We start from the raw sequence: 24,617 nt of genomic DNA, 5'->3' as shown, positions 1-24,617 counted from the left end.
AATACTAAGAAACAATTGCTTAAGGCTATAAAACGTAAAGGCGCTACCACACTGTAATTATAAAAAGTTTCAAAACTTTATTGAACATTTACTAATATATGATAGATTGTATTACTTTGTTTACATACAGTGTGGAAACACCGTTGATCTTAAATGATAATAGGCGTTTTTATTATACAAATACACTAATATAATCAAACTAATTAATAATTATCATACTTATAATATTATCACAAAAAGCATATTAATAGAAAAAAATAATTCTAACTCTAACTAAACAACTTATCATTCTGTTATCTATACAATAGTATATAATAGTATACATGATTTACAGATAACGAGGTAAAATGTATTGTTAGTCTTTTTTTTATACTTGGAATTGACAAAGATGAAAATTGTTTTTTTTTTTTTTAAGTACGATTATGTATCAATAGATGTAATGCTCCCGAGCAAAAGAACTATATATATATATATATATATATATATATATATATATATATATATATCGAGTTTCATTTGTCGCGCGATCAATAATATCGTATAGTTGGTGGTTTATTGTTTTTGTAGTGAATTAATACTTTGGAGAACTTGAAAAAAATTGAACCCCACGTAAGGGCACAGTGAGATGAGCTTCGTAATGTCATCTTATTTATATACACGTACATAATTTATAACCTACTAAATATGGACGCTGCCTTGTTATAGATCGATTTGACGAAGGTCTCCGAAGGTTGGGCCTTAAAAGATATATAGCTATAGAGAGCGTGAGGAGGCCTTGAGTATCCAGTTTTGGACGGTCCTGAGAACAGCAGCTGGGATGGCTTCGCGTTGCCGTACACACTAGCGTAGAGTGCGACGGGAATTTTACTTTCGCCCATTGAGGAGAGCTCCACCGAGCCACGCGCAGTGGAGGTGACACAACAAGGGAGGTGACGCGGATGGGCTATATCGATATGTTCCCGCAGCCTTTTAGATCCGATATGTTTGAAATTGCAATCGCTTGGTTTCAACCGGTGGTGACATATATTGATGTTATATGTGAAGCTAGATCAATCGGTTATTCTTATAAAGGGCGTATTTAACGGACGGGGACTAAGACGGAGCCTTGAGGACTACGGCACATATAGAACGAAAGCATAATATGTTTATTTTTATTTCAGAAGCAGACTGGCAAATGACAATGCCATAGACATTGGAGCTTTAAGAAATATTAGCCATTTCTTACATCGCCAGCACAACTCCAACATTGGAAATCGATATCATGTGGAAATGTGAAGTTGTTTCTTGTGCCTTTAATTACACTGGCTCACTCGACTTTCAAACCGGTGTTATTTAGCCGTAGAAAAGTTGGTGGTACCTACCGAGACAGGCTTTTTTCCAAATCCCTATAGACCTACGAACGACGAACTCATAACGTAACGTATGACGAACTACTAATTCATAACAAAAAAAACTACTACCGATTCGGAAAGAAAAACATCGGAACCGGAAAGAAACGGCGTAAACATTCCGAAACAAAACGATTAATCTCCTATAAACAAGTTAAATAAAACCAATTCAGTTAATAATGACAATATAATGACTTAGATTATTCATATGTTTATATAGACTGTCATGTCATGACTGACACTAAGTTCACGCACACTAATGTAACCGTTACACACACCAAGATAATACGTCTGTCTCGTTGTTTTAGTTCTTCTGTAGCGCGACTTTCAATCTACATATATAAATAATCTAAGTATAATGGATATTATTCGTAACATATGAACGATGCGGTTACTTAAGTAAATCTTTGACTGTAAATATATAATCCGATACATTTCACTTGCAATGCGATAAAGTCTAAGTTGTCAGATTTTAAAACTATATATGATATAAATAAAAAAAAAAACATAAATAGCAAATTAAAATAACATTAATTGTACAATTTTGATAACCAAAACATCTATCGATATTTTTACTATAATAAATAAAAAAAATACAATAAATTCTTTACAGATAATAAAATTACAATTTAGCTGAAATAAAAAATGAACACAGATAAAAAACTACGTTATTCTAAGTATATGTTATATTTACTTACATATTTTATTATCTTCGGACGGTTGCGAACGAAATAATTAAAAAAAAGCGGCATTAACGGTGGCACAGAAGCGTTATCACATTGAAAGCTCAAAATGGGCATTTTTGTAAATTCAAAAAAAAAAAAACGAAACAACAGTCAGGGAAAATTTATATTTTCCTTGACTGAATTATTAAAGTAGCAATATTTATTAGTTATTAATAAACACATTATATTAAGTCACCTTAACAATATTTTAAATGTGAATACATTTTAATAAATGTCAAATAAAAAATAAAAACATCACAATATCCATCATGATATGTAATATTGGCAGAATGTTTCAGACCTAGTGCTCATAAAGGCCATAATTTATTTAAAAAAAAATTGTAATCTCTATTCCTACAATTCAAATATAGATTGTAAAAGTTTTCAAATGTATCATTTGTCTTTAACGTAATCGTTTTAATCCAATTCATACAAAATGTAAATAAATTTTTGAAGAAAAACTTAAAAATTGTTTGATATGATGACATGGGGTTTTGTTGTGTGTCATGTTTTTTTTTATAAGGTAGGCTGACTGTCAAGAAGTGGTCACCACCGCCCATAGATATTGGCGCTGTATGAAATTATACTCTCTCCTTACATCGCCAATGCGTCACCACCCCTCCAAATATAGCATTTTAATTTTAAAAATTATTTATTCATATTTTGTAAGTATTAGTTCGGAACAAATCACCTTGTGTATGTGAATGTCTGTAATGATGTGTGTATGTCAGTACTCACCCTCTCTCATAGCATAGTCGAGAATCTCCTTTAATTCTTGCCAGTCAACCTCCCCATCGGAGCCGGCCAAACGGTTGAAGAAGTCACGAATTGGATCCGTTGGTTCGGGATTTGGTGTTATTTCTTTTACCTGAATGACCAGATCAATTTATTTATAAGACCATTTAGTTAATACTTATCGGCTGGACTGTATGAGGCTTCATTTGCGTAGGTAAAGGGGGGGGGGGGGGGGGCATTGTCATTTGTTTTGGATTGTAATAGCGCTCGTAACTAGAAATAGATTAATACAGCTCTTATTGTCATCCATATTAATAAAATCATTTGTTTAGACTATCACGCGGCGAAATATCGAACACGAGTATTTCTTATTTATTTCAAATAGTTACGCGGACTGAAAAATGGGCCAACTAATTTAATTACTTTATTGATTACTTAATATTTAAAAATTAATACTAATGTTTAAATATAAATTATAAATTAGGTTCTTATATCAACTCACCCTGTCATCAACGTCGCCCATGCCGACTTCTTCGTCGTTTTCACTGAAAAAAATAACATCTTATTAGATATTAAAAAACAAGTGTTTATATTCTAATGATATGCGAATGAAGGTTATGAATAAAAGTATAATTAAAATAAATAAATAAAAAAAAAACGTAACTCCATGCATTTTTTGTCTTAGTTTAAATTTCGAACATAAAACACTTTTTAATTGTTATTATTTTGCTTAATACTTTGGGACGAAAACAAAGGTGCGATAATAATGTGCTGTTCTACATTCAAAAAGTATTTAATGATTGACTTACGTGTTAATTTGAACTATATATTATATTAGTAAAGTATATATACACATACGCCATATTATTGCTCTTCTCTGAGAACACACGTAAGAGGAATTCTCCTTCTTCACTGGGCTCGAAGGTTGAAGGCACAATCACATACGAACCCGGCTCCAACTTGAAACTGTAATGTGTTTATGGAATTATTATTATTATAATTGTGTCATTAACTCCTACTACACTAAGTTTATATTTAATTACAAAAGTAACTTAGATGAAGTGTTGCTATACTAAAATAAAATTAAATGAATTAATTTAAAGCATTCCACTTATAAATATTCTAAGTAAAATCTGCAACCACTTTGGAATAAAAGTACTCTGAGAACCGGCGAAAGAAACTCAACAGCTTGCTTACAATTATCAATGTGAGAAAATAGTAATTGTTTCACTTCCAAGTCACTAAACTCAAATATTTTTTATAATTAATTGTATTTACACTCACCGAGCACTGACTTCTCTAAGATTGATAAAGGCTTGAGAACGTCCAACTGAAGCGTTGTACTTGAAGAAGTTTACATCTAGCGGCTTGGGGACATGTCCGTAATCAGGGAGACGGTAAACTGCAAAGCCTATAGTGAGACACTCCAGGCCCTGGTGACGTTGGGAACGACGGTTCTTCTGCATGAGAGCTACGATGATCTGGAATAAGATATAAATATTAATGATGTAAATCAACTATAGCCGAGATGGCCCAGTGGTTAGAACGCGTGCATCTTAACCGATGATTTCGGGTTCAAACCACTGAATTTTCATGTGCTTAATTTTTTTTTTTAATTCATCTCGTGCTCGGCGGTGAAGCAAAACATCGTGAGGAAACCTGCATGTGTCTAATTTCAACGAAATTCTGCCACATGTGTATTCCGCCAACCCGCATTGGAGCATCGTAGTGGAATATGCTCCAAACCTTCTCCTAAAAGGGAGAGGAGGTCTTTAGCCCAGCAGTAGGAAAATTACAGGCTGCTAATGCAAAAAAATCAACTATATCTAATTTAAGCTTGTTGGAATATGCATTATACTTTAACGTCTTCCTAATTGGCGTGGAGGAATTTTAACGAAATTGTCAGAGATTTCTAGTTCGATTTTGAATTAAATCTTTACACAAAAAAAGATAAATGAGTGTCCGTTACTACTATTGTTTTATATACTATGGTATGTATGGTAACAATACGCAACAGGTGTTGAACTGTTTGACTGGTCACCACGAATGCGGAAAAAGTAACCATATATACTTTAGAAAATGAGATTTGAAGTAAAAACTTCAAATATCATTCATTCATAATTAATCTATTACGGTATGTATTTTTAATGGAGAAGGTTTCTAAACTTTCCGATTTGTAATTACTGGTCACTAGATGGCGTTACAGCATATCAACTCATCTACAGTTCAAGCGATCACAATGACGAATATTTATACTATTATTATAAATGCGAAAGTAACTTTGTCTGCCTGTTTGTTGTTCATGGGCAAACCACTGAACCAAAGAATATAGGCTATACTTTTTACGTCTAACACTAGCCGACCAACCACTTAAACGAGAGCGAAGCCGCGACTAACAACTAGTTCTATATAAACGGACATCTGTCAAGTTCTGGCAGTAGTATGTAACATAAGTTTATAATCATTAACAAAACAGCATCTGTATGCAAGACATTAAAGAATTCCTTATTAAATAAATATATGTTACAAATATCTAGTTTAATTTCTGAGAAATAAGAAAACTCACGGTACACTTATTTTCTTCGTCATCTTCATCAGGGTCTTTTAAGGTGACGGTGTATTGTGGATTCTTCCAGAAGGATTCGAGGTAATTTCTGCAACCACCAGCCGTTACACCTGGAAATAATAGATTAAAATTAGAGCCATAGGGACATATGCTGAGAGTTTGTTATCTGTTACGTTAACGATACATACCTCTGACCCATTCTCCCTCGAAGACAGACATCTCCCATTTCTTTGTACAGCCTTCGGGACACTCTTCAGGATCCAATGAATCAGGGTTCAAGTTACATATTTCAACTCTGTAATCAGTTTTGTAAATACATGAGAATCATGTAAGAAAAATCAACATTATATTATAATTACAGTAATAATATATATTTATTAATATTAATTTTTAACTTGATTAAAATAACAAAGAGAAAAACAATATTTTTCTGAATAAAAAATAAACCTTGTATAATTATAAAATATTAAAAATATCAATAATACCTATCAAAGTGGCTGGCGAAATCCTTGAAAGCCATCCAGAACTCGCCGTCATCGTCGAAAGTCAAGCCCAGTTCCTCCTTTTCTGACTCTGGTATGAATCGCCATTCCGGAGATCTGGTAGAGAAATGTCGGTTAAGTTGAAGACCCAATTATATTTGAAATATGTACTACTTAACACTAATAAGTTTACACATACTTATGTGTATATAATATAATACTTCCTTTTAATGATATATTATCAAAGCCTCAATAACAGTGGACAAAACAAACGAATCTTTAAATAAAAGCTAGAAAGTTTAACACAAAGGTCTTCAGAGATACGCCAGATATCGGCAAGGCCGCGACTCACTTGTCGCTCCAGGCGCCGTTCCACTCGGCCTCGTTCCCCCAGGGGTTGCGCAGGCGCAGCAGCGGGATCTTGCCGGCGCGGCCGGGCGTCTCGATGTCCACGTACTTGACGCGCGTCACGGAGTAGGCGTGGCCGCGGATGAGGCCGGCCGGCGTCTCCGCCTCCAGCACGTTGGGGTCCGGCTGCACCGAGGGGCGCTTTTAGTTCACGGTCTACTTACGGCCGAGGGGAAAACGTTACGATCACGTTCGCAACTCTGCGATTCAGTAGACTTGATGCGCAGACGCAAAGTGCTCCTTGCAGCGAATGCATATCTTTTTAATTATTCAAACTCCATGTCAGTCTCATTTGTTATCAATCGAGATACTTCGAAGAGCTTTAGCTATTCGATTATAATATAGCCACATATGGAGACTATTCGATGTGATGTTGTCTGTTTGTCCGTTGTCAGTCTTCCCATGGCAGCCATAACATGTTGTTGACACTTAAGTCCACAGATAAACGTTGATCATATATAGTGAATTATATTAATAAAAAATATTACCTCTATGCTGCAACCCATGAGCGAGTTCCTCTCATAGGCCTTCAACAGTATGGTATAGAAGTTGGGAGGCAGTTCTGTCATTTCGTACATCTCAGTTACTCCGCCGGTGAAGTCTTCCATGGCTTCGCATGTTGAACCACCTTTTAGTGCCTCGTAGGAACCGTGTAGTCTGAAAAAAATAATGGTTACAATAAGTACTGTACACCCCCTAACATGGTGATTCTTTAAGTTTAGGTATATTTACATCTTATGATCATTTTTCAAAGCAGTTTCCGACTGTAATATAAATCACAGAATTGATTTAGAATATAGTTTTTTTCCGACATACGATGATGATAAATGAACTTGCAAACTCCCAAGTGTAAGTAGGCAGGGCTACTATTATAGACACTTGGTTGGAGGGTTTGTGGTATCCGGCTCACCACAAATCTATGGTAAAAATAATTTGTAAATTTTGTAAAGTGAAAGTTTCGGGTCCAATTTAAAAATAAAAATTGATTACGAGAATTTAAGCAATTTCAAATAGCGGTCTGCTACTTTTGACAGAAGAACTCATTAGCTATTCTCTTGATCTATTCTTGAAATCAGGAACTCAAGATCAAACTTAAGATCTCGAAATCGTATAAGATAGCATCTAGCATTAGCATTAGCAGCCCGTAAATGTCCCACTGCTGGGATAAAGGCCTCCTCTCCTTTAAGGAGAAGGTTTTGGAGCATATTCCACCACGCTGCTCCAATGCGGGTTGGCGGAATACACATGTGGCAGAATTTCGTTGAAATTAGACACATGCAGGTCTCCTCACGATGTTTTCCTTCACCGCCGGGCACGAGATGAATTATAAACACAAATTAAGCACATGAAATTTCAGTGGTGCCTGCCTTGATTTGAACCCGAAATCATCGTTTAAGATGCACGCGTTCTAACCACTGGGCCATCTTGACTCTTAGACCAACAAGTATTTACATATTACTCACTTAGCATAAGCCTTCTCCAGCAAAGCACTCCAGAACTCGTTCCTCTCGGAGGAGTGCAGGAAAACGAGTTTCCCCCTGTACGTGGGGAGACGATCATCTATGACGACGTCCACCCAACGACCGTACTGCCAGAACCTGGAACACACGTTAGAGTTATTATCGCACTATCAAACAACAAAATAATCCTCAACCAGATGTATGCATTATTGGTTGATAGCTGAATAATTTACGGTATTACTTATCGGAGTTGTTATCAGTTTTTTTTAAGGAAAATGTAAGTTGATATTAGAAGTTAAGTCGAATAGAGTTTTATTATAAACAAAATTATATTAATCAAGAACTGATTGTAATGCACAACACACACATTGAATAGTTTGTTTTAAACAAGTATCTCGACTCATCTTGCCATTCGAATAATGTTTAGTATTTTTTTAAGAAAATGTGATTCATTTTGATGAAGTATTGAAGTCATTTTTTTTTAAACAAAATTATGATAAATAATAGCCGTCTAATAATTCACATCAGAGTACATAGCTGAGATTGTGAGCAATAGAAAATAACTGTAAAAACAATTGTGTACTCACCGGAAATGAAAGATACCAGCATAGTCTTCATCAAAACTTTGATCATCGGGCACCACTTGGAAGAATAATCTGAAAAAAGATTTGATGTTAAAGTCTAACTTAACAGATTTATTACCTTCGAAACCGTATGACTGATCAGAGTGTAAATCAGCACACATATAGACGATATTTTGTTTAAGTTCTTGTAATGACGATACAGCCTGACAATATTCGACTCTATCCAATTAACTGATTCAGTCATACTTTTTATATCAAATATGTGATGAATATGTGATGACTATACCAAGGATTATAGTTTAAAAGGCTTTATAATTCTTATTGTACTTTTATCAAATTTTTATCTATTTTACTTATATCAAAATAAAAGTAACGCCATCTAGTGTTAATCAAAGCACAACTGTGTATTTTTTTTTTAAATATTGGTCAACATCACATACATTACTTTGATCCCAATGTAAGTAGCTAAAGCACTTGTGTTATGGAAAATCAGAAGTAACGACGGTACCACAAACACCCAAACCCAAGACAACGTAGAAAATTAATGAACATTTTCTACATCGACTCGGCCGTGAATCGAACCCGGGACCTCGGAGTGGCGTACCCATGAAAACCGGTATACACACTACTCGACCACGGAGGTCGTAATTTTGTATTGAATGATATTATCTATTTACTCTTTATAGATGTGCAGAAAATTAAAGAGGATTCTTTTTACAATTTACTAAATTGTTACGATTTAACAAATAATTAATTTTAGAGAGCGGAAAAAAGTTACTGGCCGGGTAGAGAGACAATGAGATGGCTGTATAAAAAAAAAAAACAAATATAAAACGTGCGAAACGTGTCAGTTTACAATGAAATTAAATCATAACAAAAACTGTCAGAGGTTTCGAAATTCCTAAAATCTGTTGAATACTAATACTATTTGGACTGTGCTGTGCAGAAATGTACCAACCCACAGAAGCACCGATAAAAGTTGTTCAGCTTAAAATAGAAAACCCATGTAATGAAATAACATAGTTATATATTATTAAAATACTTTTTGCTTTTAAAACCTAATTAGTTTTTGTAGTACCTCTGAGGGCTGATCCATACTAAGCTGCTACAAATCAGGCTGCAAATGACGCTCCAATTATTTTCTTATCCGATAATGTCATAATCTTGTTATCAGTTATGTGTATAGTATTTTTATTTAATACTGATATAGTTCAAAACATTTGTTTGTTTGTGACCTATAAAGCACGACCTTGGTCATGAAAAAAGAAATTATATATTTTTATAAAGTATCATAAACCATCGGAATTGGCACAGCCAAAAATACAATTGGCTTAACGTGTACTTCGTGACAATGTAGTGTAATTTCTAGCAAACTCTTGGCTGTTACTGAGACTTTTTCATGAGAATAACCTAAAACTTTTCTATTGGTCCGTCTTGGCAGCTTTATAAGCTAGCAACGAGACCACCGACGCAGTAGATATTCATTGTATTGGAAGATGGAAAGGTAGTGGAAGATATAAGAAAATACGGATGGATTATGTCAAAGATGATAGGAATAAAATAGGTGTCATTTTGAAGGTGACAGCTTCAGATAATATATAGAAACAATTGGAAGGTAAAGGGAATTATCATATTATTATAATAAAATTTAAAACAATACTAACTTTCTATGCAAGGTGAGGTTGGCGACAGCTGCCAGCAGCCAGCAGTCGCCGAGCTCTCCTTGCTGCACGTCGAAGCGACTGTAGCCCTCCACGAACAGTTGCGGATTTTCGCACATTTCCTAGGTCATAAAAATAATAATTAACAAGACGATTCCCATGCGAATAATAGAATAGGATTGATCTGATGCCCATGAACTTGTGACGTCGTAGCTGTTTTAAATTTATGTTAAAACGAACTATACTTGAATTGCAATATTTTTTGCCAAAGAATTTGCCTAGACTTTCAACTAGGAACTTTAAATTAATAATTACATTAGGCCGAAAAATGTTACCCTATTTAAATCTTAATCATGAAAAAAAAAAACATTAAAATCGGTACGCATGTGGCGTACAGGTTGAAAAGGAACACTGAATAAGCACTCGCAGCAATAATATAACAGGGCTCACCCCAGGTCGAAGCCATGTCAGTGGTCTATCCAATCGTTCCTTGTAGTACAAACTGCGGTCTATCGCTGGAAACTCCGGATCTTCGAATAATCTACCTTCGGCCAAACAACGAGACCTGATTTCTTTGAAGTCTTGGTACGTTGCGGGGCCAAATGAAGATGGACGAGTTTCACCCAGCTGGAAATAAAAAATATATTATAAATTATACCTATTTAATAATTATGAAGTGTATTGTAATCTTTTTAGTTGATATTTCTTGGCATAAAGGGAATCTTTATCTATATTATTACACTTATGGTTATTTTTACGATAATAGTTTTAAAAACCCTGCTAAATCCTAAATACCCGTGTTCGGGCTGCTATCGGGAATTTCATGTCAGTAAAAGATTGATTATGGTTTGACCTTGCATCTGCAGTGTTATAAGCTAGCAGCTAAACCAATACTTTTACAGATAATACCATTATTGAGTTTGAATCAATCATCTGCAGTTTATTTTATATATTATTATATATTTATATTACATACATTAAAAATTGGAAACGATCATGAAGTTAACAAGAGAAAATCAATCAGTTTTTAGGTCATCTCAAAATAACAAAACCTGGGCACAAATTGGCATTTTTGGTATATTGTACGTAGTGCAGAAGAGAAATGAAAACATTTAAATAAAAAAATATATATATATACCATAAAGTTTCCGTGATAAAGTAATACAACAAAATTTAATACAATTTTGCTTTCACGCGTAGCTTTGTCCATATCAACTTATTTGAATTAATAGTCAACTATAAATTCTTATCAATAATGGACGTTAGATTATAATTTACTGATATTTTTATTCAAATTACTATGTTTAATAAATCTTTTTTAAATATTATAATCGCAAAATGTGTGTGAAATGAGATTTATCGTTCTTTAAGGAACGAATTGAAGTGAGGTTTAGACATAAGCGTAGTGGTCTATATGATGTGGTATAGAGAATAACACGGGCTCCTTTTATCCAAAAAGCATAAGGGAATACTCCGATAAATGAAATATAATATTACTTTTGGGGCGCTTAAGGCTTTACTTATAAACGATGTGGAGTGTGCGTTCAGTTAAATACTGATTTCTCTCGTGAGAAGAAAACAGCATTGTTTTAACTAATAAAATCCTTATTTTTAGATAAATTTCTTTGCGTTTTATAACGCCAAGAAAACTAAATGGAACTTTGTAAATGTCTTTAGACCTTTCATATGTAATTTTGTTGATGATCAAAATTTGACAAACCCAGAAAAGGCGATCGCCTGTCGGCATGAACATTTGACTTCCATTATAATGATCTGGTAGCTTTAGCTTATTAACTTTATTTTGCACTATTAAAGATAATCTTTTTAACGGCGATTTTTTTGTATCTTCATTCGTGTGACTGATTGCGACGACAGAAGATGACACATTATGTTCTTTGAGATATGTTCTGTTACCAACATTTTTATTTTCTACTGAATCTAAGTATTGCTTAGTTATATCACTTTCTATATCTGATCTCTCTGATGGTCTGACTTTAGCTTTTTTAATATCAGTGATCAATCTTGTGAGATAACTTTTACTATTTGCTGAATCTTTAGCTTTCAGTGGGTCATCTTTGTTAGTCGATATTGCTTTAGATGCTGCTGTTTCTATATAAAACGATTTTTCTTTCCATATTTGCACTGTATTTGCAAATGTGGGACTTGAAAAAGCAGTTGTTACTTTAACATCTCTTCTATTTAACTTAATAAAATCTTCTTCAGTTGCTTTAACCATTTCGACAGGCGCACGCGTTTAAATTATCGTATGTACTGATTGCTTCTTTGTTTTAAATTATATATAATCATTAATGTACTTTTGGAATACTGGATCAAGGATTATTATCAGTTAAAACCTACGAATAATTATAGCAATTTCAAAGATGGTCAGTTAACGTTCATTATGTGAGACTATTGCCTCTATTTTCTGTCCTTGACTGTAACCATGTATTGATTTTCAACATGACATATCTATTTGAAACTCCGTAGGTGAAATTGTACAATTTTTTACAATCATATTAAATATTTAAAATACCACACAAACGAATGCACTTTTTTCTCTAACATATTTATCGACATTACACATTTTTTTAAAATTAATAAAATTTACTACACCAAACGTGTACGCTTGATATTTACTCGATAATGGAAAAAATGGATTGACCATTCGCGTCTAACTGAAACAATTGACTGGCAAGATAATGGTCGATAACACTCTTTTTAAATTAAAATTGTATACATGTATGCGTTGATATAACGTTCGTTGGATCCCGTAGAGAATTTCACGTATAAGGCTTGTCATACAACAAAAGCTTCTAACCGCCAATAATTTTTATCATTGATAATTTTGTTTAGTTTATTAATGATTCGGTTATCCGTGACCCATAACTTTGCAATTGAAGAGATTGAACTAAAATGTGCGAATTATGATAACTTTGACAGGAGAATAATTAATTAAATATAAATTAATAAACATTTACACATCAGCTGGTTTTAATTTTTAACAAAAGCCATTCAGGCAACATTGCAAAACGGAACTCTACTAATAGGATAGCATTTACTCCATAGCCATAAGGTAAAAATATTTGGTCACTAATATGAGTAATGTGTAGATAAATGAAATTTTATATAACGTCATACGAAAATATTTTTCACAAAAAGGAAATCATGGCATATATTGTCCAATATATTCTTGGAATGAATTATTTACTAGGTGTGCAGTTCAATTCATTTTTATTTTGTTTAAAATATAAAAACGGGCAAATAAAGTAAGATTACAAATATATCTCAATCATTTTTTTTTTTGAAAATGTATGTTTTATCTTTCCCTGTTTTTTTACATTTACTTAACATTTAACTTATTAAAAAAACATTTTTAAATATATACATATAATATGTATATATTTAAAAATGATTCAATTAAAAAATTCACATACATGTAGAAAATATTAGCATAAATTATTGAATATTCAGCTTTGTTGAATAGATGAAACAAAAAAGTCTCAAAGGTATACCCCCGTGGTACTCCCCTGTTACAAAGGTGTGGTATAAACTAATACGGTCATTCCATCACACAAGTACCTCGATGGTCTGATAAAAATAATTAACACCAACGATGCCATCAAAAATCTAATTAACTTAACAGTAAATGTGTTTAGTCGTGTGATACACGTTCAAAGAGAAAGGGTCACAGAACACATACTACAATATATATAATAGTAAAACGAATACTAAAGGTGCGTTTAACATACATTTAAATAATTGAACGTAATATTTTCAAACAAAACGTGAGTATTCTTTTGTTTTTGGAGATTTATGGATGTTTTTTTTTTAATTAACAACATTTTATAAGACAACTGTTCATATTGTTTAGTTAGTTTATATAGTTTATTTAACTTATTAAAAAAATAGCTGTGTTTATTTGTGGGATATACTTATGAATTGTTATCTTTGTAATCATATGTTTATTAATGTCTAGATCGTATTTTTTTTAATATACTGTACCTACCGTCGACTAGATAATGTCTATGGAAGCGAGATCGCTAGTATCGAGTTATTTTTATTTACTTTTACAGTAAATACATTTTCTGCAATCTCACACACACAGTCATACAAATATATGTACACTGTTAGTACAAGTTAACTATATTTAATATCAGAGTGAATTATTATTGTCGTGGCACGTGTTTTTCACTTATTTACTGAGTAACTATACATTTTTACGGGGGGTACATTGTATATTGCCATTGATATTTATAGCATAAAGGCGGAATATTTACTAAATAAGGACTTTTTTACAAAAAAGAAAAGTAAGAGTAGGTTTAATATAGCGTAGCGTGGAGTTAATGCTTGTTGACTTCCAGGCAGGAGACATAACATACATATATAATTGTATTTAACTAACATGACTGTATTTTTAGATATTGAAAAAGAGTAACTACTGAGTTTCTTGCCGGTTCTTCTCGGTAGAATCTACATTCCGAACCGGTGGTAGCTTTATTTTAAATAGTTTGTTATATGACGATTCAAAAGTGCTTGTAAAAGCCTACTTGAATAAAGTATATTTTGATTTTGATTTTTGATTAATTATAGTAATATTTTATGCGATTTTCTCTCATCCATTAGCATGATTAAAAGAAAACTCTTGCCCCTTGAGGACGTACAAGCTTAAGTTTTTTGTCAATTTTCATGATATTAAAAAATATATTATATCCATATATTATACCATGAAGCAATTTTCATTTCGTATCATATCAGTTTAGGTTTTTTTTTCGCTGGAAAACCGCATTTCCTTTCCTCCATATTAAGTGAGGGGGGGGGGGTACTGTATGTGGGACTCACCAGTGCCCACTGCACATGAATATTCACTAAAAAAACTAACGATACGCACTCCGTTTTTCAGCTTGATTTGTGATATTTTACGAATATGTTTACAAAAGTGAGACTTGCGGGTAAAATATTTTTCGCTCTTTAGTTTCTTATACGCGTTGATTACAAGTTTTCTAGATAAAAATTAAGAATTTTTAAAATTTCTTTTCTACCGTGCCGACAGTTTCAGTTTGCGCTTAGTGTATTTATTAAGTACATAAATTTATACTACTTAAACAAAACCAAGGTATTACATATCGACATGGTTCATTTTTATTTAAAACGTCCTTTAGCCAAGCCTTAATAGATATTGGATAAGATTAAAACAATTCCCATTGTTATGTATTTATAGGTATGTAGGTATCTGATGACTAACCGAATGCCGATAAGAAATAATGTGCAAAAGTATGTAAGTTTATTTAATTCAATTTCACGACTAACTACGGTCCGAACCGATCAACATGAAATCTTGCAAACAGGTAGTCACTCCTCGTCCCCACCACAAACTAGCGAAGCCACGAGGCGTAACTAGTTATTTATATATCTGTTTACTTTAGACGTATTTTTATTAGTGATCAAAAATGTAGGGGACTGTATTATACAGGCTGTCTAACTTTTGTACTGTAAAAATACCTTTTTATTTTATTTGTATAAGTCACATATACACTAGTGTTATTAGCCTGGGTTTGGTTTAAAGTTTTCTGAAAAATAATTATCAGCAAAAAAGATCATTTCGCTAGAGGTAATCGGAAGAGCTTGTCTAATGAAAGGATATTACGTAAAGGAGATGATTATGAAAATGAAGTGATTAGGTTTTATCCTTGTTTTAGTGAAGACATAATACTTTCTGCATTTAGCTTGGCAAATTAGAGGATACAATTTACGAGGTGGATTTACGTTGACCTTGCTTAATATGCGTTACCGTTGAACATGCCCGGCCAGTGTAACAACAGGCACAAGGGACATAAAATCTTAGTTCCCAAGGTGGCGTATTGACGATGTAAGGAATGGCTAATATTTCTTACAGGGCCATTGTCTATGGGCGGTAGTGACCACTTATCATCAGGTGGCCCATAGGCGCGTCCGCCAACCTATAAAATAAAAAAAAAATGCTGATGTCAATAAATAAATCTTGTAATAAATAGCTTAGGAACAAAAAAAAATTAATGAATCACAAAAGTTTTGAAACCAAATAAATGTTGTACATTATTATTATGATCTAATGATATGTATATATATATATATATATATACTATGAATTATGATAATTTTCTAATCGATAACGATGACCAAGTAAAAAAGCTTTAAAGCAACGTAAATACGGTCACTTTACCCCACGACTTAAAACGCTTATCATTGGAATATCAACTTCGGGCGAATTTGTGAATGCTGATGAAAACTCTACGTCGATCATTTGGATAAGATCTTTAGATGTTCTCTTAAGTTCATTACGTACCGATACCTCCATAAATAAATACAAGTTTATTCGAAGTATGAGTTTGATGACTTAAATAAACATCGTACTTCCCTGTCTAGACTTACGCTGGCTGTCGTAAAGTGTGAACGAAGGGGGTCCAATGTCTAGACAGCTAACGACCTCTTGTATCTAATGTTATATGGAATTGATCTAATGCATTTGAACAAGTTTTACTACGTTACATAATTAAAATATTTAAAGAATATCATGATATTTTATATTTTTAATCGATTTATTATTAAAAGAACATTCTTGCCCCTTGAGGACGTCTAAGCTTAAGTTTTCGTGATGTTTGGATACCAAAATTAGGAGCAAATCTGTCTTAAGGTCAGAGCGCCTGAACAGGTCCCACCACTCATCCGATAACCTACCGCCAAACAGGAACGGTGGTTCAATGTAAATACAGGCACAAGGGATTTAATAACTTACTTTCCAACAATCCCAAGGTATGTGGCTATGTAAGGAATGATTAATATTTCTTAAGATGCCAATGTGTATGAGTGGTGGTGTCTGCTTACCACCAGATGGCATATTTGCCTTCTATTTTATATTCTATTCTATTCACATAATATTTTTTTTGAAAAATATTTAATCTTGCGATATGAAATAACTTTAACACCGACATAAATAAATTTACCAGATATGAATTATTGACTAAAATATATAATCACATATAAAATTACTCTGAATTCGAGTCAGGGTAACCGAAAATGGTTTATTCATTCAAACATCTGGTTAGATCAATCGTAGAGAGACCGTTGGCGGGCGTAATTAAAGGGTATATTTAGCAATGTAAGCGTAAACATTACGGAGAGTTCCTATGCCCATCATTTTGCAACTTGATGGATTGTTTTATAAATAGTAGAGGCCTGGGAAAATGGACGAATTATATAGAAAATACCGAGATTGAGCTAAGATGTTAAAACAAGTGAATCTTAACTAATAGTGATGATGATGGGTTCAATAACTAGACTAAAATTCGTGTTTACAATTCATCTCGAGTCGGATGTAAATCTGCCAAATGAACATATATTCACCAACACATTGGAGCACCATGTTGGAATAAGTTACAAAAAATGTATCCTCTAAAAGGGCAGACCTTAGCTCCGTTATGTTTAGCTGATGGGAATAATAACTTTAAGGTAAATCAAATTTAATATACATCATGGTTTTACCAGGACGGAGATTTCTACAAACAGCTTTTATTTTAGTAACCACTTTTATAGCAGACTTTCCTTGCTTGGTCGAGGACTTCATCAAAGCGCAATGTTCAATCACCTCTATTATTTCATGATTAATGACGTTTTAGGGAAAAAACTTGGTACATAAAAAATGTGAATGCCTTTATGAACTGGTGGTAGTACTTAATTTGACAATTAGTAAGTAAGCGATATGCTTCTATGTATATTGAGTAAAATAATTTCAATCGATTTGAATGAGCTTCCAACAACTCTATCACCATGTAAGATCAGACGCCAATCCTTTTCGATCCATTTCATGGACATTTGGACCTCTCGTATGTTACTAGTTAATTGTAGATATTTTTTTAACTTTCGCCCAAATAACATCTACTTTTATGAACTGTGATTTTTACTGTCTTATGAGGTGCAAAAGTCTGATTTTAACTCCAAATTATCAGCACTTTACGTGACATATTTTAAATTGTAATGTGCTCTACATGACTATTTTCAAGGTCTTTGTAAAGTGAATTTTTTCGTAATGAATATTCCACTAATGTTGCCATACGCTATTGTTGTCATATTTGTGCAAACGCTATATTGTTAGACACACAAGCTGAGCGATTACTTTTTGATAGACGCTCCTTAAACGAGTGGGTAGTGCTAGTGGCACCTGGGTAGGATAAACAGTCATTTATCAATTATTATACATACACACCTTAAAACAATATTTTTATACAGTTATATGTATTACAATACGTAGGATTGTAGGGTTTAATTACAAACATGATGAATATAACATCTAACTTCATTGGCTAGAAGCACATTGGCTTCTAAAAGTAACATAATTTAAGTGCTCAGAATTAAAACTCCTACACATATTTTACTATCAAATTCTATATATATTTAAAAAAAAATTAATGTATAGAAACAGTATATTTTATATGTGAATTATAATGACGATTTCATGCATAAAAACACGCTGTTAATAACAAGAAATATTGCAGTAGGTTTGAGAAACTACTGACAATCAGTTTGGAAGTGTTCAAATAAGGATAAGCTTAAGTAGCAAGCTTGAAGCCTAACCACTAGTTCTCTTTAAATGATTGTCTAGTAAAGCGTCAAGTGATGAAACCATTCTTTGTGTAAAACCTGGCAGCTCGTCAAAAGTGTATTTCTAGTAATAACTAACGTGTCTAGAAAATAAAATAGTTCAGTAGTAAGTAATTAAGCCGATGGCTACGAGTCTGATGCATAAACTCAGTATTTTGTTATTCTACGAGAATTTAAACACCAATAACTTAGAATTATTGTATTTTGTAAAAATAGGTCATGTATTTGACGATGTCATGTTTGTCTGTAAGCGACAATATCATAAAACAACTATTTCTCTTTTATTATCCGTTCTTTAAATGTCATTGTACGTGAACAGATAGACCAACCATTTTACATTTTAAATGCGAACTGATTTGCGAAAAACATATTAACATATTCGAAGTTATTTAGTGGTTCGCTACAATGAGCATCGATTTTTGTCTAATGATTAAAGTAATGGCCGCGACTCCAACTAGTGAAGTAAAATTTATCTAAGAGATTGGTCAGATCATTTTTAAGTTTACTTTCGTTGGCAACGTTGCAATTTACTTTATTTTGTACTGCAACGACTATGACTCTTAATCCTCTCGATTGTTCGACACCTATTTTGTGGTCATTGATGTCAGCCGAAGTCAATATCACGTGTTAAGTATTTGGATTTATAAACCAGTTTATAAAATTTCACGATTGTTAACTCCCAAGATTTCGTTATAACAGAATACCTCTATTAACTTCTTGAATTCATCTGCATTGAATAAATTCTAATTTCGAATCGGTGACGACCTAAGAGTTTCGTAAAAACCTATTTGAATACAAATTAGCCCGTTCAAAGTACATACTTTAAATCATCTTTATGAGAGTTATTAAACGTTACCCTTTCGCCGGTCCGTTTGGAGTGAGGTCAATAAAACCCAGCAGAATCGGTAGATAATACGAATTATTACAGATAGGTATGTTCTTATTTCTGATTGTCTTCATGTGTTATATAAATCATTTAATATAAGTAACAGCCTGTATGTGACACATTACTGGGCTTCATCTCCCTCTGAGGAGTATGTTTGGAACTTTGGAGCTAATTCTAACAGGCTGCTCCAATGCGGGTTGGTGGATACAGTCTAGGAATTTAATTGAAATTAAACACATGAAGGTTTCCCTTGCCGCCAAGCACGATATGGATTATAAAAAAAAATATACATATGCGTATTCAGTGGTGTTTGCCCGGACTTAAAACCGTGAACATCGGTTAAGATTCATGCGTTTTAACCCCTTGGCCATCTGGGCTCGTGTACTGGTGTAAGTCATGTGTACGAATAGATCTACACATAGATTAGGTTTATACACGGATATGCAGTAGGATAGTCTTTCAGAGCTCCCAATTGAGCAATTGCTAGAATTGTTCAGCCAAGGTCTAGTTACGTATTATATGTTCATCTTAATAGCTTCCTATCGTATAATTGAAGCTTATCTATGACACAAATTTATGTTGCTTTTTTAAATTTGTATTGAAGGCTAAGAGAAGAAAACCTTTAAGTTTATCGATGATGATTTTCACGATTACGATCAAGGTTGTTCTTAATGGAGCCTACCCATTCACACAGAAACTATAATAGTGCTTAAGGGTGTGCATAAACATAATTGCTGTCTGTTTTGCTTTACTTTCATGATTTAAAACAATCGGAGAGGGTTCATACGCAGGACCGACAGCTGTACTGACCACTTTGTGTTGCTAGGGAGTATAGACAATAGCATTCACATAGCTTCCCTAGAAAGCTGCAGTTTTAATAGGTCGACACCGGAAATTATATTTTACTACGAAAAAAACAACTAATTGAATTGAGCTACACAACTGCAATTATTATTATATAGCAACAAATCCATTATTCACAAACCAGTGGAAAATCTCATTACATTATAACAAAATATTTAAATAATTGTACTAAATACATTTAGTCATTAAATAATGTTTAAAACATATGAATATCTTTATTTGTGTATCATCTTTAATAATTTAAGGACTCAGAAAAGTAGGTATTACCAGTAATTAAAAACGTATTTACGAACCGAATAAGACGTCATTGCCTAAAATTTTCGGTATGGGAACACACACAGTTATTTAAGCGCGTACGTTTTAATTATAAACGTGAAGTTAATATGCCTTGTCATTCTCTGAAATATCGTACGAAAACAAAGTTAGTAAAACTACATAAGGCAGAGAGAGTACCAGTAATACGTTTAAATTAAAAAATCAAAATGTTCGACATTCGAGTGGCCTCTCTATAAGCACTTTTAATTCATGTTATATTAATTTTAATGTCAATTTACCACCGGACACGTAGTAGGTACTTTTTCCATCAATTAATAAAAAAATATATCAGGCATTGGGACCCCTATAATTGTATGACTGTTTACATGTATTTATAGCTATATTATATCGGTCATAGTATATTTCCTTAACACATATAGAAGGCCATGGATGAGTCACAGTCGTTTCCTTGGCTTCACATATTAGCATAGCTGATAAAATTATCTAGCGCCAATAAAACCTATGTGCATTTTAATTGTGTTTAATGCAATTCACCAATGTTGTAACAAGTCGTATTTAATGGAGTTGTCTGTGTATTTGAGTCGAACTTTTTTAAATAACCTATTGTTTTAAATAAATAGTTTTTATACGAAATTCAGTCAATAAACTGCGTGGGTGTACTTATTTAATACGTGTTCATCCAATGCCATCTAGTTGAGGTCATTGAGATACTTGAACTAGACATAATTAAGCATTTAGGATATCGTAATTATCTAATAATTTTACTAATTTTAAAAAGATTAGGATTTATGTAAAAAATCTTTGATATTTTATATAAAAAAAAAAAAAAACATTACATTATATTAATACAGTTAATGTTATAAACTTATTGATATTTCTTTATAGTGTTTCTAAGATACTTTATATTGATTAATACTCATAATAATAATACGAATATACGATCATTACACATTTATTATAAAGACCTTTAAGATTTTATTACACATTTATTATAAAGACCTTTCTAATGAATTCAAATTATCGTGGCTCTGCCCTGCATGTAACCGTCCCCAAGCTGGCAAAGATAACTCAAATACACCAGTTCGTGTCTTATCAAATTTGAATAACCATGAATCTAATATTAAAAGTTACTTATATATATATTAATTGACAATATACTTGGTGGCTACGTGGTGGTAGGGCTTTCTTTAAGCCCATCTGGGTAGGTACCACTACTCAGATATTCTACCGCCAAACAGCAGTACTCAATTTTGTTGTGATCCGGTTTGCTGGATGAGTGAGCCAGTTAAGCTAACTGATGCTGGCGAATTGGCAATGTAAGGAATGGTTAATATTTCTTACAGCGCCATTGTCTATGGGCGGTGGTGACCACTTTCCATCATGTGGCCCATTGGCTCGTCTACAAAACTATGCCTTGGAAACTATATATTTAGTGGTACAGTGGTGATATAAGGGATCTGATGCTCATGGAAGAGGTCCGTTTGCCAGTCGTTACTAGACATGAATCTTATTCAATGATTCTGAGTTTAAGCCCGGGGCAAGGCACCTCTGAATTAATGCAACCAATTTGTATTTGTTCATCTCGTGCTCGGGAAAGGAAAATATCGTGAGGAAAATTGTACGTGGCGGATGAGAATCTATCAACCCTCATTGGACCATGGTGGTCCACCGATCACCACGCTCTAAAAATTCTCCTCAAAGATAAAAGAGGCCTTTTACCAGCATTAACAGGTTGTAACGCAGATGCTAAAATGTTTTTAAACAGATATCTAAATTATATTTTAGTACTATATGATTTTCACTGTACGATGTTTAGACTATTACGAGAATTATTTGCGACTGAGTTAAGACAAATAAACAACTTTAACCTTGAATTAACATGACATAATTGGGTGAGATTTTGAATAATCTATGGGGTTCATTATGAATTTGTAAAGAAATGAGGTTTTATATGACAAAGAAGTTGACTTTTGCTATCGGAAGTAAAATTAAAATGGATATAAGTAGTTAATTGGAATAGTGTTATGTTATAAATAAAGATACATATAATCAAGGACTGTTTGTAGTGCATAATATAGCAGAACTATTCGCGAATCGCATAGAGTAGGTAAATCTAAGGTTTGTTTATGCTCTTAGACAATTCTTAATAAGAGTAATATATAGTCGGGGTGTTATGTGTGAAAGACCTTTAAGTATGTATATTCAAAATGAATTATGAATACTCACCACTTTATAATTCTTAATACTCGGAAGCACTCTCTTATGTTCGACCTCCTTCTTTTGGATAACTTCATTAATGATATTCCCTATGGCCTGGGCACCATAATTTAGTAACGCTTGCCCCCCCTGATTCAAAAGCTGCCGGCCGGCGCCTTGTAAAAGGCCGCCAAAACCCATGCCGCCATTTTGCCCCGCCATGACGTCACACTTACTATTACACTACACTATTCACACTTCGCTATGACATTTTGAAAACGACTGCCGGAAAATACGAATTTAAAATTACTGTGGCAATATCGCTCGAATACTGTACTTATTAAATATAAATGCACATTGTCATGAACGTCCATAGTAGTATTAAAATATTGATAAATGTATATAAGGTGAGTAATTTTAATAATTAAATGTAATTTAAATGCAAGGTTTTTTCATTTTAAATAATTCATGTCAAAATGCAGAAATATATGTCAATAATAGTAAACTACAAACTGATTTAAGCATGCACATATAATGTATAACAAATAAAAATTCGATTAAATGTCATATACATACTCAACCGTTTAAATGCACATAATTTTTATAAAATCAGACATGCTTCTAAACTGCTAATAATAACCCTGATACCAAATTCAATCTATACAAGCTAGAATATTTGAAATACTGTATTTTTATGCAATAGAAATTCACGACTTTTTGTTGAAACTATTTTAATAACAAAACACATTAATCCTTGACAAAGCACACAACATACTGAATCTGTAGGAAGCTGTTCAGATAACTACACTATTGTGTAATGACATCATTGTGCCAAGGTATGTTAATTGATGAACAACATTTTTTACATATTTATCATGTATTTGCTTTTTTTTAATGAGATATGACCCTAAGGTATAATTTGAGTTGAGGTTTTATGTTTATTTTTGCTGCATAGTATTTATTTTTTCCTGTGGACACTTTTCAAAATAGAAAAATTTAGTAAAATGTCAGAATTGTTCATTGGAAATTGGAATGGCATGTCTTGCCATTCTTATATTTTTATAATAATTTAAGCACTATCTTAAATTGTTATAAATAATTAAAGCAGTGTTTTAAATTTCCTTCCAATAATAGAACCCTATCACACCATTTCGCCTTGAAGTGGATAATATTAGAGGATAATTGTAAAATATAGTCATTTAAATAAATCTTAACGCCTCATATGTAATTAGTGTTTAATATTTATAAAGCTCATGTATTTCCTTTAAGTTATTTACTTAGTACAATCCTGGAAGAGTACATTTCAAATTTAAGCATTTACACTCAAATAATAGACATTAATATTTTTTACAACACAAGCTACAATTATACAAACAAATGGTATTTTACGCTATCTACAGGAACTTTTTACCACAAACAACACTAACTCTTTTTTCAAGATCAAGATTGATTTTCTAAATTTTATGGCATAATTCAGAAATGTATGTTTATTGCTTTACCCTTGGGAGTATAAAAAGCTGATTGATAGACTTTGTTTTTAATAATAATAATCACACGTTGAAGTAAAAACTTTAATGAACATAATAATTACGTGATCGTAAATACTTTTTTATATTTTGATAATAAATTTAAATTATAATTTAATTCTCTCTTAAATATAATGTTTCTAAAATTTAAACTCATGTATCTAATTGATTTGGGCAGATTAATAAATATATTCACTGATTTATTGTATTCAGACCAAAACTACAG

At 32.8% G+C, this 24,617-nt stretch overlaps 1 protein-coding gene across 7 annotated transcripts in view; it reads right to left on the bottom strand.

The window, feature by feature from the left end:
- LOC125073906 (calpain-A-like) overlaps positions 1-24,617 on the bottom strand; it is a 54,896-nt gene that overhangs the window by 7,547 nt on the left and 22,732 nt on the right. For 4 of the 7 annotated variants that reach the window (XM_047685001.1, XM_047685003.1, XM_047685002.1 and 1 more), the window contains 13 exons: positions 10,460-10,636; positions 10,013-10,131; positions 8,352-8,420; positions 7,768-7,902; positions 6,793-6,961; positions 6,249-6,430; positions 5,900-6,013; positions 5,603-5,709; positions 5,415-5,524; positions 4,133-4,329; positions 3,707-3,814; positions 3,351-3,393; positions 2,852-2,981 (listed from right to left, as the gene is read on the bottom strand). In XM_047685001.1, coding sequence (XP_047540957.1) covers positions 2,852-2,981; positions 3,351-3,393; positions 3,707-3,814; positions 4,133-4,329; positions 5,415-5,524; positions 5,603-5,709; positions 5,900-6,013; positions 6,249-6,430; positions 6,793-6,961; positions 7,768-7,902; positions 8,352-8,420; positions 10,013-10,131; positions 10,460-10,636 — 1,660 coding nt within the window. Of the gene's footprint in view, positions 1-2,851; positions 2,982-3,350; positions 3,394-3,706; positions 3,815-4,132; positions 4,330-5,414; positions 5,525-5,602; positions 5,710-5,899; positions 6,014-6,248; positions 6,431-6,792; positions 6,962-7,767; positions 7,903-8,351; positions 8,421-10,012; positions 10,132-10,459; positions 10,637-22,895; positions 23,192-23,441; positions 23,606-24,617 lie in introns of those variants that run through there. The other 3 variants (XM_047685007.1, XM_047685005.1, XM_047685004.1) reach the window with 3 other exon arrangements.

Source organism: Vanessa atalanta, chromosome 26 (assembly GCF_905147765.1).
Source record: "Vanessa atalanta chromosome 26, ilVanAtal1.2, whole genome shotgun sequence".
NCBI lineage: Eukaryota > Metazoa > Arthropoda > Insecta > Lepidoptera > Nymphalidae > Vanessa > Vanessa atalanta.
Note: the sequence above shows the minus strand (reverse complement) of the source record. Positions and strands in the feature narration are given on the sequence as shown.